This window comes from Vollenhovia emeryi, unplaced genomic scaffold, assembly GCF_000949405.1.
Source record: "Vollenhovia emeryi isolate VEMERY1.0 unplaced genomic scaffold, V.emery_V1.0 DF939139.1, whole genome shotgun sequence".
Taxonomy (NCBI): domain Eukaryota; kingdom Metazoa; phylum Arthropoda; class Insecta; order Hymenoptera; family Formicidae; genus Vollenhovia; species Vollenhovia emeryi.
Window position 1 is genome coordinate 315,238 of NW_011967227.1, and position 17,431 is coordinate 332,668.

The window sequence follows — 17,431 nt, forward strand, 5'->3', positions numbered from 1 at the left end:
GACCCATATATATCTTAAAAGTATAAGAAAATCTGTGATAAATCTTAAAATTTCTGAAATATCTAGAATTTTTTAAATTAATTCCAATCCTTTGTGTTATTGGTATTAAATCGGTTTATATTGATATGTGAATAGGAATACAAGGGAGAATCAAACAATTTGATTATTTTCTTTGTATCGGTTTATTATAAATAACAAGATGCATATATTCGGTGCGCATGTGTCATTTAACTTGTATAATATATATATTTATATATATATTTTTATATATATGTAATCAAGCTCCAGCTAAGTTTATTTCGCTTATTCCCTGTACTATATATCTCGTTTATGCTGAGTGATTAATACACACCGCGCTACAATCTGTTTCGCGATACCACGTGAAAAATTCGAGAACGAATTTTGCGCGTCATGCGACAAAGGGAAATCGTGTTATCTTCTCACGAGGTAGAAGTGGATGCTGGAAATCGATTTGCTCTCGATCGCGCGTACTGAGTGATTCTTTTAAGCCCTTCGAAACCAGCGGCATTACCCATCTTTCGACATTGATGTACCAATTACATAAAATGTAGATACAAATCCGATAGAATTTCTTAGGGTTAAAAAATACTTAAAAATTTATTCGTACTGATATGCGTCTCGCGAGAGAATGTCTGGATTAAGATTGATCAGTCGACGAACAATTTAATGATATTCGGGCATTGAACTTGGCCGATATGTCTAATTAAATTCAGTAATACATCGATGTACGAGTTTAACATATTCGTTGTCTTGAGCGTCGAGATAATTCATGCCAATAATCGCCATGTCCATAAGGAATTCTCTCTATCTGGAAACGAAGGGATTAACGGCGGAGCATCGGTAATCCTTAAAAGCTACATTATATTATATATTTATATAGCATTCACATTAGAGCAAACTTTAATGCGTGCGCTCCCTCTCGTATCGTATTCCCACAATCCTAATGCTCTCCTATGCTCTCGACTATCTTTGCCTTAATTTGCGATAATCTAAACAACGCGCGTGTGTATACTTATTACATATTTTTATAAACTTTCTTACATCTCTTTACATCTCTTTACACAGGTTTTTATGTAACCTTCTGTCCCACGAGATGTCCGTTGCTTCCACTTCCTTCGTCATTCTCGCACATCTTTTTATCATTACCTGCCGTGAAATCAGAGAAATCCATAAATTACTCGAATAAATTTCTTTTCCAAAGTGTTTAATAAAGTTTAAACAGTTGTGTTTAAAATAAAGGAAATTTTCCTGTAGCCAGTTGTGTCGGATTATTCAATCTAACTGTTAATCAAGCACTGGCGATTCAATACTCGAAACTCTTCTTAAAGTTTAAAGTAATGTTACATGTGGAAACTGATTTTGTTACTGCTATAAAATTGTTTCACCATTTATTTTGCTTCATTTGAAATGTAATCGAGCATTAAGATAAAACAAGTAACGTATTACGATTTACTTATATTACATTTGTGTACGTAAAAATTTGATTGATTTAGGATTGATCTTGATCAATGAAAGATATGTTTATGCCGATTGTTACAGGCGCAACGTCTTCGAGACAAGTTGCGCGAAAGATGGGAAATTTCGGGGGACGCATTTAAAGCACGTATATAGAAAATTATAGACGACTAAACTTTGAAAAGCTATGTACGACGTCTTGTAGCAGGCACATCTTATCATATCACGCTAGAGGCTCGATGAAGCCTGGTAAAACCACACAGAGATATTGAACTCGACATTTGCCGTATTCCTTAGTTCTTGTAACGACTAATTACGTATTTCCCTTTCTTTTTCTATACCATTCTTACACATATGCATTCGTTCGCAAGCGTTCTTTTTCTTCCTCATACGGGCAGTCTCTTTTGTTGTTAATTAAAGAAAGGGTACGAACGGTGCGTAAGCGCAAATGAACGAATTCTCAATATGTAAAGGGTTAGAAATTGTAGATTATCGAAGACATTCCCCTTAAAAGATAATATTTGCGACAAGATTGCTGAATTACGTTGTCTTTTTTGCGAAGGGATCGTTGCAAAGTTATAAACCAATTTTTTTGTTTCAGACTTTATCAATTCTAAATTAAAAGAATAAGAATAAAGAATTTTATCAAGAATATCCGTTCAACAACAATATTGTACCAATATTGTAATCATTTTCGGTTTTAATGTACGTTTATTTGAAAGTTCATCTCGAAGTTTTAAATAAACGTGAATATCAGTTTGTATAAAATAATATATAAAAAATAAGAAAAATATTGTAATTACAAACTAGTTGTATTAGTTCGTTTGATTCTTTACGAGTTGAATAAACGTGAGCGATAAAACCGAAAAACAAGACGGTATATTTAAAATCTAAATAAATCTTTTGATGCTGCAAAATATAACTGAAAAGTTAGATTTTGTAACAACTTTTATGTTATATATAAAAGAAAATTATTTTTTGCGAATTGAATTTAACGCAAGGAAAGTAGACATTTCTGCCTATAAAATAAAATGTTTTAATATTTTTATTATATGTGAGAAATATAAAGGTAATTTAATTAATATTTGTTTATAAGAAATTCTTTGTAATATGATTTAATTACTTTTGGTTTGAAAAACGCGTACGGAAAGCAAAGATGCGCGTTTTTCCGCGATGTGTTATTGTCATGCAATTTTGAAGCCTTGCGCTACGTGATTTAATTCTTCAGTATTCATTTGTAATTATATAGCAATTCTTCGCAATTTTAAAATTAGCGCTCATACATGAAATCTTTCTGTTATTGTAGCAAGCGTGTTATCATTGTTTTACATATTTGTAAAGTTAGAATCGTGGACTTTGCTGATATAACATATATTCACGTATATAGAGTTGCATCAAACACGTTGGATATTTAAAAATCAGGTAACAATATTAAAATTTCCACAAGCGAAACGTTGGTTGAAATTTAAAAAAGTATTACCTTTTCATTAAAATAAATGTAAAATAATAACCATGAACATATCCTAAAATAATTGAGAAACTTTCACGATAAAAAATGAACGATGTTCTTAAAAGACGCTTTGCACCATTCATCAAAGATTAAAAAAAAACCTGAAACTAAAAGCTATCTTATATCCGTCAATAACGCAGCAATAACATTATTCTCTCATTTATCCTTAATACTGTTCCTAACAACATTGCGTGTCGGGCAAATATAATATCGATAAAAGATCTGACATCTTTTAAGTAGTAAACTCTATCTTTAAAGCTCTTAACTTATAGTCATTTAGAATTAAACATTTATTACGAGCGCGTGTGGTCGATTCAGCGCAAATCGCGATTAAAGTAAATGTGGTGCCGATGAAAAAGCTTCGGAAAGAAATAAACGATTAGTGCCGCGAGGGATCGTTGCCGGACGAAACCTTTCTAAATTGTTGAATTGCGTCATTGTTCGATTATGCTCGTTTGATTACGTAACGAAAATCGAGGGCGGTGGTAGAATTCGGCGATTAGCATTTAACAGACGACTGCCTCCGATATCGGGTTCTCCGTGATGTGTATGGTCGCGGTAGGCCAGTCGATCTTCTTGCTGCAAACGTGATTCAATCCCTCCAACGAAGCCAGTCTGTAATCGGCCATTTTTAACGGCGACAGCGGGGCCACTGTAAACGAAAATACCGGAAGGTAGTATCTTCGATTTCGCCCCTTTACGTTTACCTTGCCTTGAAGAGGCTGTAACGCGCATGTAATTACGTTCGTTCGTTCGAATTTTGTTACGCAAAACGTGGAAAATCGCTTAACGAAGGATATGTAAATGAAAGAAAGCGCACATGCAAAGTAAAAGGAGAAACAAAGGTGTATTGTTAGTGGACTGTTGTGTGCGCATAGCGAGACGTTGTGGACTGACAAGGACTGTTCACTATTCTATGTTGCCCAGGTGCGAGATTGCTTTGTTCTGTCTTTCAGTCTTTTTGAAAAAAAAAAAAAACAATTTCACAAAAAGAAACGTTGTAAATATTGGCTGTGTGCTGTTGCAAAATGAGTCAATTCCTTTTTTATTCATGTAAAATAAATACTTCAATTTGGATCACCTGTATTAGAGTGTAGCGCAACAGGTCGGTCTCTGTTAATATCGCAAACAGATAGTACCTTGCTATCGATTACAGAGAAACTATGAAACAGAAGAACTCAATCGGTAAGACCAATTTATTACAAATTATTTCACCGGGCATTACTAATATTCGCTGTGCTTCGTCGTTCGTCCGAGACTCTGTAGTCGCACTTTTTGTTATAAAACATTCATGAATGTCCGTGAAACGAAATGAGTACAAGAAGAAAGTTACAGATGCGAAACAAGTGTAGGAATAAGATACGTCCACGCTGATATATGCGAAAAGGTTCGATACAAGGCGCTAATTAGAGACTTTGTTCACATTCTTGTCATCACCAGAGTAGACGAGATCATTACGGTATTAGGAGAATTGTTAGGATTATTAGTTGACATTAATCTTTTTCGAAAATCTTCGGGAGTCCAGGGTAGCCCAGGACATATAATTTTCTTGTTAGTACCTTTCATACCTTCCGATAAAAGTTTGAATTCCGACTTACTTAACATATAGACGTGGCCTAATTGACCAACTGCGCGCTCGACTCTCCTTGCGGCCTTCAATTCCTAATTACAATTACCTTCGGGTGTTGTCGGCTTCACGGGCTTCCGCGGGGATCTCACCACTAAAACGTATAAAAAACAAATATTCCTTAAAAATCACAAACGAAACATTGTTATGTGACGCACTGAATTCGCAACTGCTATCTTTAAAGCATTTCTCGTGCGGAACACTGATAGGCCTATTGGTTTTAATAATTACGAGTGAAATATTATAGCAAAATAATAGTGCAACAATTGATTTGCTTAAAGTATCGCTGTGTTCGTTACAATATGCAATATGTTTAATTTACTTTATCTATTGCCCTTCGACTCAGATTTATATGTCGATACCAAATAAAATTGATCACTTTAATTACCGGAAAATATTGCAATATACTTTCTTTGTGCAAAATAAATTCGTAGAATTTAAATACCTTTATTTTTTGTTTCTCAAATTATTCCTAATCGCACATGATTAAAAACAAAAATAATTACAAAGTCTGAGCCGAAATTCGATTTGTTTCTAGACAACAGACAAATGGAAGGCTTAGTTTTAATTCTATAACGCTATATCTTATTTTACAAGCGTGTCGTCTTCAACGCAGGTCGTAGCATTTGGAATTACCCGAAAAAAAGGAAACAGCAAATAAGCCGAAACTAATTACGCTACTGTTCAGCTGAAATTGTTGTAATATATACGTACCACTCGATCGATCCGAGACGCGTGGGAAATAAAGGCGCAAGTCGATGAACATGTATATTACTTTTTTCTTATTTTGTCTCAGTTTTCTTTTTTTTTTTAAGTAAAGCTCGAAACGTATGTTGGCAAAATTCACAGACGAATTCAACGCAACTTTTTTTTTAAGTCACTTTTTATTTATCAGTCGAGCCAGTGGCTTTTTAACGAATAGAGGTACATGTTCGAATACGTATTTGAACCTCGGTGTAATCAGGTAGCTCTCACTATTAATTAACACAGAGATAAAGCAGTTTATTTGTCAAGTTTATCATAGTACATTTAATTAGCATTGTCATGATAATTGAAGACACACACAGTATTAACCCTGTTACACCCGAATTCAATTACGTCTAGTTGTTAGTATTTTGCGCCACTTGTACAACATGGAAATATTCATATAATAGCGACAATTGCAACAACAATTAACGACGATGAAGATGGTAGAAATAACAGTTTACTCAGCGCGACAATTTGAATGTCATTCGCAGTTATTCGCTACAATTTATTATAATTTTATATTAATTAGAGAATGAAAAAGGATTCAACCGAAGAATGAAAGACATGGCACGGAACTAATTGTGAAATTATATAATCAGATCTTAAAATATTTTATTTGTATCGGTTTGTGAGAAAGCATAGTGTTTCGTGATCAGTTTTCGTGATAAACAAGCTAAATGAAATAATGATCTAGAGTTAATTAAAAGGAGCATTATTTATACCTTCAATTATGTGTAAATGTACCTTTCTATCGTTTTCATAAATATATAAGCACAATACTCTTTCAGCAAAAAGATATGCTCCATAACGAAAAGTATGTGTGCAATATTGTTAAAAAAAAGAAAGGAAACTTCATATCTTAAAACTCTAAAACGTTAACTTATAACAACAACTATTTTACACAGTCTCGATTTAATATACGTATATTTACTTAGAGAAAACATGCACTTAGATATTTCACGCGAATTGATTTCTCCTAATATTTTTAAAGATCGAACGATTTTATTACTTTGTCACATTTTATCGTTTGAATTCGATAATAAAATAAAAGTCATGATATTTATACAATGAGCATTCAATATCTGACATATATGGTCTACTCATATCACGTCTATTAAAAGAAAGATATCGGCTAAAGACACACATTCATTCGAAGTATATTTAAGTATGTAAAATATTTGCAATAGGCCAACATGTTTTTTTAATTCATAGTAACAGGGTATAGCAGTCGATAAAGTGAACTTAATACTACAAATGGTCGCAATCAAAGTTTCTCGCTTTTCCAATTCGACATCTAGCCGTGCGAAAAATTATGTGATCACTTGCAGAGCCTTGGAAGTTTCTCTTCCTCGCGCATAATTATTTACAATCATCTGTGACGAACAGATTGGCCGCAGTTTCCTTTTTTTTTCCGCTTCTTATTACACGTATGTCATTAATTACAAAAAAATATATTTTCTATGTTTAGTTCTACCGAAACATCTTGCGTCATTCTGACATAATTATTTTCGATGATTGGCAGTAATTACTGACATCTTACGCTTCCGCTTGCAAGCGATCACGAGATATTTTCCTTACGAAATTCGACGACGCGTGCGCGAATTGCTTATTACCAGTAAAGATTAATGAAAATTGTTGATTTCGTAATATGGTGATTAATTTCTGAAATATGGTTCACGAGAGAGAAACGCTCACTTACCATATCCTTCGCCTTGAAGAAACAGTCGGAATGCCTCGCTTACTTTACCCGGTTGTTCTTCCAATACCATACCGCAATCCGATATCTATAAAAGATATAATTAATTACTTCTTGAGATACCATTTGAAATAAAGTTTCATCGGATTTATCAAAGTATCGTTTACTATTAAATTTTCTGATTTATGGTCACAGTTCTACAAAATATTATTTCCCGAATTTAGTAAAAGATATCTGTCTAGTTGCTCGACGGTAAATAGAATTGCAACATGTTTTATCATATAATTTCATTTAAAATACACATTGCGCGAACGTATATTGTGTTATTTATTTTTAAAGGGAAACAGTTATCTGTTTACATTTGTTTCAATTTTATTTTATTTTTGAAGTTATAATCGAGGGGTGAACCGCTGACCAAAATTATCATCACCAATATACCAATGCCCACTAATGCCCACTGGGCATTACTTTATCTTATTTTATTTTTACAATGCCCCAGCAAGGTCTAATGCCCCAAAAATGCCTAGTAATGCCGCAAATCTGTACGCCACAATGCCCTCAGTGGTTTATCCCTCGGTTATAATGTACGCTTGAAATATCAATGCATAATGTTTCATTAAGCGCTTCATAATTGACAACTTACTTTCATCCAAGAGCTGTTTGTCGGATCCAAACGTCCATTTAACGTTACGGTATCGTCAACATGAGGGCTTAAAGCACCCGTGATGTTCATCACTGGCACACTAAGCGTCAATCCCTCCTTCTTGCGCGTTGGGTCCAGTTCTCTTGTTATGTTCAAATCCGTGCGGCGAACATAACTGTCGATGAATAATGCGAGATTCGTAGGATTTACGCGACGCTCAAAATAGTTCTTGTACACTTGAACCAGATCGTGATTCCGTTCTTCAGTCCCCTGCACAAAATTACATCATTTTTTCATAAATACATGTTACACGCAGATTAATTTCACATTATTTAACATCTTCGAATTTATCTTGTTACTTATCACAAAACATTCAGACTTACGTTATAATCAGTAAACATTTAGTAGAATATAATGTTTCAAAATTTAAAGGTAGTTTCTTTTTTAAGCAGCAAGCTATTACAAACTATTATCCTTCCATAATCATAGCAGTAAAATTTTCTACAAATATCAGTTAACTTCTTAAAAGGACGACTTTTTTACGTGTCTAATATTACAAGAGTTTCACTGACATTATTACTTTTTACTTGATCATATATTACTGTTACTTTTACTATGACCTTATACGGATAATTGTTAGGTAATAAAAATTCGAAATATTGCTCTCATAAAATTAAATTGAACGATTAAAGCGTAAAGTTGTAAAAATACACGAAATATAAAGTTTGGTTTGCTAATAGGAAAAATGCATGCAAGTTGCACGCAACTTTGTCATTAAAATAAATCCCGTATTTCTATCTCGGCTATTATATTTGTTGAACGAACAATCTCGAAATCTGTTTCGGTAAACCATCGTGCGCTCATGATACGATATATTTTTTTGTATCGTGAAGACAGTAAAAACGTCCGACAAGTCCCATTAGTGTCAAATGAAAGGAAAAGACAATGAAACTAGGAAATGACGATGACGTCAGCTTTATTTGAAAATTATGTTTCCCTGTTTTTCTGAATAACACTGAAAATCTGATAACGACCTAAATACCGCCAGCACAATGTGTATATGTGTGGGCGTGTATGTTTATATCATTAATCTTCAGTTAGCTTTTAATCTCATGTATCACGTTACACATCATTTTTTATTCTCTTTAGAACAAGGTACATTGAAGGTACATCGTAAATATTATAAAATAATTAGCAATAATTATATGTACAACATTACACGTTTAGAATAAAGCGCATTTTATTTCTGGTTATTAATATTAATAATAGCAGCATTAAATTTTACGTTAGTTAAAGTTTTTTTAATTTAAAATTATCGACAAATTCAAGCATGGGCAACAGCATTTTTTTACTACGCAAGCTATCAACATTTTCTCCAAAAATCGATATTTCCTATTATTTTATATTTGTTTTTTCAAAGGTTAGAGGTCGTCTTTGAACGCAATAATCTTTACGTAGTATAACAAAGGGAACTGTCAGTGTAATCCCCAGTTTCCATGGAGATGTTCTAACGAACCTTTGAAAGCTTAAGCTCTGTCGTCGATAATTCATCTTGCGTTCGCGCATGAGCGCTAACTCGGTTGACATTATTTTACGCCTTATAAAAGCCTGCTAGTTTATTAGAGATATACTCATAGAGTATATCTAGTAAGATAATCTTGCTCGTGGGGAATACGATTAACTCCCATAAAACACGTTAGAAAATGGACTGAAGACATTTGCATTAGGATAATTAAATAATTTAATTATTTAATAGTTTGGATAAAAGAAAAAAAAATTTTTAATAGATTAAAGTTTCCTTTATAAATTAATCTAACACATTTATGTACGTTTCTTTGCTATCCGGATAATAAAGTAATTTTATCCGTTTTTTAATGCAACAAAAATGTCTTTCATAAAATGTGTTCGAATGCAGTGAATTAAGTTGTAATATAAATTTTACGTGGTTTTGCTCACGATTTCATGTTAGCTACACAAAAATAAATTTCGCCAGAGGAAATACACGACAATTACGGATTTAAATATATTTACTTAATGGCAATGCGTTAAATATTTTCAGTGGTAAATTCTAATTAACTTTTAAAAAATTATTTATTAGTTTTTTAAAATTTATTGTCAAATAAATTAAACCGTGCCAAATCTTTGGAGATTTTTGTGTTTAAGATATTACTTATTATATGCTGACTCATAATCTTATAAACTTAAATTTAAAACGTTGTGGACTTACCCTGCCAAAATGATGCCACATCAGATAATCGAGAACACCCTGGGTCATTCCCTGCGATCTCAGGTGGCGTACATTCAACTTTTGATAACCCCACTCGATCCATCCTGCCTGCGTGGACACGCAGTTTATCAGGCACAGTGCATTTACTTTCTCCGGATGGGCAAGTGCAAATCTTGCCAGTATATTGGCACCAGCTCCGACTCCGAAACCGATTACAGATTTTATGCCAAAGTGGCCAAGAACGAAGAGCAGCTGTTCGGCCAGCTCTTCCATGGACGGATAAGTAAAACTGAAACATGTTATCAATTAGTTTCAATTTCCAATTGTCGTTTCATGAGACAAATGAATATTACATAACTATAAATAGAAGAGAATTGAAAACCGATATATCAATATTTAAAGCTTATACGATCTTTGGCGGACTTGGCACGCGAACAAAACCAATTGACAGAACTTTCGCATGCAAATCTGCATTGCGGTTTAAATTATTTTATAACGTGGCATTTAGCTAAAAGAGAAAGAGAGTCGGAAAGTGTCTCTTTGAGATAAGCCTTCATACTTATAATCTACAAAATTAATGTTAATAAAAAAATAATTTCTTAATCCAACGACAAGTCCATTACACCTAGTTTTGAACTAACATTATCGAATCATTATTTATTTCTAATAAGTTAAATCTCTGTTTATAAAAATCTGAAGCTTAATTTTATTTTTAAGTGTCTCCATTATCTTATCGTTATGAATATATTAATACATTTAATATTTTCATTTACTTGTACAAGTGTATAATTGTTTATTATACATAATAAATAATATACAAAAGAAGAGTAACAATAAGAACAATATACAAAATTTTTTATTATGATTGGTAAAAATATGCTTAAATTTTATCAATTGTATCTAGGCTTTATTTCAAACGATAGATTAGACAGAGAAAGAGAAGAATTATGTAACAATCGATAAGTTTGAATTCATACAAGTGCATAGGTAGCGATATTACGATAAAGCATGAGCATTCATGTAACGAACATATAAAGAAATACGAGGATAGCTTTAATTAAATCGTAAAATTTTGAGGATTTATGAGTATATGTTGTCATCGGGATATATTGGATTGATATTCATTGAGAAATTAATTAGGTTATTGATTCGCGCAAATTGAGTTGATATATTATGAAACGATGTACGCGTATTGTATTTGTAGCTAGAAGTAATGGGAGTTTAGTTAGAAGAATTTATTAATTAAATTATCATTACGTATTAATTAATTTATTAACAGACTTTAGTAAAGAAAACTAATATTTTAATGGATCTTAGTAGGTAAAGAGAATTAACGTGAATTAAGTTTGACTTTGAAAAATTAATTAATATTTGTTTTTCTTCTATTCGTTATTAAAAAATTCACTCACTCTTCGGGTAATGTCGGTGCACCTTCCTCTTGTCCGGGTGCGTTTACGTGGTATACGCAGAAGTTTTCGAGTAGAACACGCATATCGATGTAATTAAAGAATGCCTGGAAGCTCGAGATGTCTATAAGAATAATTTTTATATCAGATATCATCTTATAACGTGATAATACACGATTGAAAAATATTTAAAACACGAATGAATAGGAGTGAAATATTATAATAAAATAGAAACCAAGAAACTTTATGGTTATAAAGTTTCTTGATTTCTTAATCAAATAAACTTTACTTTCTATAAGAAGATATATTAAAGACAAATGTCTTACTTGTTCCCGTGTTATAAACTACTTACAGTTAAGGCCTAGATCGTGATAAGTAAGGATAGCTGGTTTCGCTCGATTTCCTTGCACCGCTACCAGCAAACTTCCTTTGTCGGTCTCCACCCTTTCTTCCCGCACAGAGCTGTCGTCTCTGGAGAGATATCTCAGTGCCGGAAATTGCAACTGAATGTTTTTTAGCTCGATGTCATCCATGCTATCGGAAGGCATCGTGCTGCACAGGAAAATGTGACATTTAATGATGAGCCTCGCGAATCAAGAGTTGAAGTTTCCTCTTAAAACATTAAATCGCACGATAACAGTTCAGTAAATGTAAAATAATAGATATTACAGCTCGCGTCTCGCGGAACACTTTTTCGTTGAACACTTGTCTTTCAATTGTATTTACGTAGATGTTATTTAGTGGAAACATAAATAATGGACAAGTAGCAGTTTTTCTGTTTATTTTCTCAACTTCAAATGTCTATTGTTATCCAAAACGTTGATTTCCTATATTTTCGAGTTATCGTTCAATTCTAGGCAATTTATAAAACCGATAAGATGCAGTTTGTAGCATACAAGTATTGTTCATCTAATTATAGATTATTATCTAGAGTACTCTTATCGCTTTTCGTACGTGCGTTCATATAGAAGAAGATAAAACGAAACAGATGGTGTTTTGGTTGGTTACTAATTGAAAGTTATTAAGTCTTACGGTTTTTTAATCTCTTGGTTAAATTATTGTCTTTAAGTTTACTTTCTGTAAGAAGATACGTTAAAGAAAAAAAATTTACTTGTTCTGGTTAATAATTATGTCGGGTTAAAAAGATTGACATGTTTTACATACAATATTAATCCTGTTTAACATCTAATTTTATGCAGAGAATAATTGGAAAATTTTCTTATATTTAAAAATTGGTTAATTTTCAATTTCTTAATAATTTTATAACAATATATGGGAAATAATTTGTTTAATTTGGTGTATGGTTTATATCTCATTGAGCAGTTAAAAAAAAGATCAAATGTACGAAGAGTTCGTATAAAAATTGCTAATTTTTCATTTCGCTATGAACGTTCGGTTATTGCGGCTTGCATCGTCTCAACTATACATGTTTGAAAATAAGATGACGTTGTTATCTCGCGGAACATTATGCAAGATTCTTTTATTCGCTCGGTATACGTAAAATCGTGTATTAGTCTAGATGTTGACTTTTTTGCAGTATCGATTTATCTGCCACGCCCAGTCGGTCGAAGTGAAGTTGAAGAGACCTTACGAAGATGCTTTTAGACGCTTAATCACGGAACGCATCTCTGACATACCTTCGTCGGGTGATCATGAAGTTGATTGGATTCAAGTTAATTATTTCTGATCCGGCGGCTCGGAAAATTCGAGGAAGTGTTTCTGTTCGGTTGGTAAGTTAAAAATAAATCATTCTAGAGATTTAAGCGCGAATTGAAACTATCTGCTATATAATTTATTTTCAAATGGACAGCAACGGTAGACTGCCAATATAAATAATGGGCTTTAAATTTATATGCAGCGTTAACATTTATAAAGTTATATGTATATTAAAAAATTTTACGCACTTGAACAAATCTCTTGAGAAATACTGTAGTGGCGTACAACTATTATAATGGTTAGATAATAATTATCAGTTAATCACAGTACTTATTGTTAGTGATATGATAACGAATTTTAGTCCAAACGAAAGTTTGTCTTCTCTATTTGTCTCAACTCGTTACAAACATAACGTATTTACGCTAATCTCTTCAAATATCGTTTTAGCAAACATAATAACAAAAAATTGCTTATTTCATTATTCAAGAATAAAAACATTTATATTGTTTGTACTATATTGCTTTATTATTTGATAAAAGGAGCAATTTTTAATAATGCAATTAATAACATTTTATAATATAATTTATGTTGCGATAACGCATTAATAATGAATAAAACATAAATTACATGTAATTTAATGGCCAAGGAAGACAACGGATCTTCTAGTAATCTATTAGCGGTTCCATATCAGCTTAAAGTTCTTACGTGCCTCGCTCGTAAATACATTTAGGGTCAGATCGGAATAAGCAATATCCCCATGTTATTCTAAACATATAATAGCGGTAGGCACCTTAATCGTCCGAGGTGTTACATCGAGACGTCCAATTAGTCGTGAATTCGCTTAATGCTCGAAAGACCTACTTCGGTAGATATCCCAGGGGATTCATGGCGCCAACCCAATTTCAGCAGAACGAACGTAAAATGTCAGGAACCCCGTTTGACCTTTTCACACGGTCATGCGCGCGTACGTACGTTAACGAGATAGATAATTTTTTGAGAGGCACGTCATCGAAAATATTACCGTCCCACAAGGGATCCACTCTTTCTCACGCTTTCACGAGTTTTCCCATGTTTCCGGACTATTAACCGAAATTCCATTGGCCTATGTTGGCGTGAATGCGGCGTAATATATTACATCATTTACACGAGGCGTAGGAGGTGCGTCTTTTTACGTCTCGCTTCCCCACACGCCGACCCGAATACGCGCGACCCGCCACAACATTCGCTTTATTAAATTCCTTATCTAATCTGTTGCCTGTAAGGTAGACTGCACGCACGCATTTTCACACGAGGGCACTTGAATTGATACTACGGTCACTTATTTTCCGCGTCTACTACTGCGTTGCGGTGATTTATTATTAGCATCATGGGTTTGCATTGAACGCCAAGATTTAGTCTCAATCTATTTACATCATTACGAGAGCGAAGAAGAAAGATAGAGCAACATTTATCTTAAAAAAATGTTGATACGTATATATTATAATTTTTCATATATGATCATAAAGGTTTGCATTTATATAATTTCTTATAATTATAATATCTACAACTACTTAATTCAAATATTCTGCAGTTTAACAAATACATTTATATAACTTTTTCTTTGATATTACATATTATTCGGACATACATTACGATGAGTGAGAAACTATTGTTTTTTCTTCTTCACTTCTCTTCAATTATCTATTTTGGATTTTAGCAAATAAAAATGTAATAAGTGCAAAAAGACAATGGGAAAATATTGTTTTCGTGAATAGTTATAAAATGAAAGAAATTGGTCCTACAGATTTATGACCCTCTTTGCAGACGGCGTCGCAATGACTGGCGTTGGCGGTCGATAAAAGCGAACGTGTCATCACAAATGCACTATGAAATCAATTGCAAAACACTTCGGAACTCTCGATTGACAGAGATCTCGATTTGAATTGACTTTCAATTATCAGGATGATGAACGATCTTTGTAGTAGTTTCCATAAAGTCGATTTTACTTCAAAACAACCGCGCATATTTCTCGTTCCATTAAAAAAGATGACATACTCAATTCTTTAATATAACATTTAGGAACAATCAAAATATAGAACAGAGATGAAAGCCTAAAAAATTCTGAAGCAATAATTTAATTACATGTTTTCATAAATTTACAATTGCTTTTTCTTTAGATAGTCCGGAAAAATTAAACAGATATAATGAAATAGTTAATTTTCGATACTTTTATTGACACCAATATACCTTATTCATTAATTAGATTCTTTAATTTATAACATGCAAATATTGATAATGATATGGGTGTCATTGTAAGTATAGTAAGAATTGAAGCATTAGTAATCCGTTGTCAGAGTAAAAAGTTGCGTTCTTATGTTTTTGTTACGTTATGTGACACATTCTGTGACCCAATTCAGTATAAAAATCTATGTTGGAAAAAACCTATGAAAAGGAAAGAGTATTAATGTTAAACTTTACTTTGCGACAGATAGATAACCACAAATTCTCGAATCACGATATCTCAATGATATCAAATTCCAAGTCTTTTCTGCCAATTTCTTCGCTATAATAAATTCTCTGACAGAAAGATGTTAGGAACGTTGTTATCTGAAAGAGTATTTGAATAGCAAGCAGGGACACAATGCTGATCACAAAATCTACCGAAACAGAGTTTGTAAAATATAACAAGGGAGATAAGAGCGGCGGTACAATATATAATTTTGATCCAAGTCGTATTTTTTCTCGGCATACATAAATAAAGATAGACTAAATGTAATAGATACGTAATACACTTTGCATTTTGCCGAGGTCTTATAACCGGTGCGTTTTGCGAGGAAACTTTGTTTCACCATTTGCGGAATTGGATGTATTCTCTTTCCATTTCTTAACGCAACTTGAGTTAAATCAATGCACCGCTTGAAGCAGAAAGCTATCTCACGAATAAAAATAAAAAGTATCGCGCCCAGTCACCTATCGGTATTGCGTTAAATGCAATCTAGACAAAGTGTATAAATAATATAAACATTGCAAAAGAAATTTACGTTACAACGAAAAGTGTATCTTATAATTTAGGAGAATCCAGTTAAGCCAAGAAAAAAAAGAAGGAAATTTAGTTTCTTCGAAAACCGTGAGACTTTAGACTGTCGAAGAAGGTTATTTCGAAGTAGACCGTTTATTCTTTTTGACGTGACATTTAATCGTGAAAGAATTGCAAAGTTTAAGACTCCTGAAGCGAAAAGTTATCTTGTGCATATATGGTTAAAATACTTGCTGTCATATTTTTATGGTAAGAGCAAACTATAAGAATAATAAAAATAAAACTTTCTAATTAATTTTTCTAGTACTATGTTTCATAATATTAATTCATAAAAACGTTGTGGTATAAAAATGATCTTTTATAAAGTTACTTAGGTTTATTTCTTTAAATCAACTACAAGTAAAACTTTACATTTTCGTTCTTATATTAAACAAATAGCATTATTAATGTTGAAATTAACAAAACAAATAATAACTTGACATACTCGTTTTTTCTTCACGTGATAAATCATTACGGTGTGTTATTATCTACCTGAAAATATTCTCAGTTTCTTGAACGCATTTTACTCCTGACATTTCACTCTTTATTTTTGAAATAAAGAATTCCGGTCCTTTTTTTAAATATTGCTTTTTCTCTCAACTTGCGTTGCAATAAGAATCATGTTAGTGTTTATGAGCTACTTCGTGTCATATAAAGCTGCCATGAAGTTTATCGTAGCCCTTTGTCGTACCCTCGGTCGTACACTGCGAGAGTGTTCTAGAAAATTTTTATCGTTTTTTACTGACAAGAAGATATATTATCACTTTTCCATGTATATTATAAGTGCGCTTCTACACTTGTTAGCACAAAACAATTTTTATATTTTGACGTTATCATGGCGAGTAATTTGCAAGTTTAACATTTTATTCATAAAATGTTTAAGAAATTTTTACACAGAATAGCACTTTATGTACTTAAAAATCCGTGAATAGTTTAAGCGCAAAAACGTAAGAAACTTTAATAGAATCGATAAATACTAAATCTTAATGACTGTTAAAGTAGTCGCCGGGAAAACGGTGCGAAAGAAAATTTTTTGACATTCTAAATGTTAAAGTTCACGAAGGTGCTTGCCATTTTAATTGCACACTTTGATGCTCAGATCTCTATTACTAAGAACTAATTAATTAATTTTAATTAATGAGAATGCTCTTTCCTCTCGGTGAAAAGTGGAAGTAGAAAATTTCAATCTCTCATTTCTAGCAAAGATCGCTGAATAATTTTGCTTGATGTTCTGTAATAATAATACACAAAGTAAAATAATGCATAGCGATAATGCTTATAGCGATCTCTCGTACAACGGTATCAGTACAGATTCCCCACCAGTGGTATCACAGTGCTACTTGAATTTCTAAGCACGGCTAATTTGCGTGCGCGAGAGGTTTCCCGTA

The 17,431-nt window shown here is 32.7% G+C and overlaps 1 protein-coding gene across 10 annotated transcripts in view; it reads right to left on the reverse strand.

Moving 5' to 3' along the window:
• Positions 1-163: 163 nt before the first annotated feature.
• LOC105567242 (protein NDRG3) overlaps positions 164-17,431 on the reverse strand; it is a 48,482-nt gene continuing 31,214 nt past the window's right edge. For 5 of the 10 annotated variants that reach the window (XM_012021947.1, XM_012021949.1, XM_012021948.1 and 2 more), the window contains 6 exons: positions 11,685-11,884; positions 11,336-11,456; positions 9,927-10,215; positions 7,700-7,969; positions 7,060-7,144; positions 164-3,638 (listed from right to left, as the gene is read on the reverse strand). In XM_012021947.1, the coding sequence (XP_011877337.1) occupies positions 3,493-3,638; positions 7,060-7,144; positions 7,700-7,969; positions 9,927-10,215; positions 11,336-11,456; positions 11,685-11,884 (1,111 nt within the window). In that variant the 3' untranslated portion in view covers positions 164-3,492. The other 5 variants (XR_001009336.1, XR_001009337.1, XM_012021954.1 and 2 more) reach the window with 4 other exon arrangements.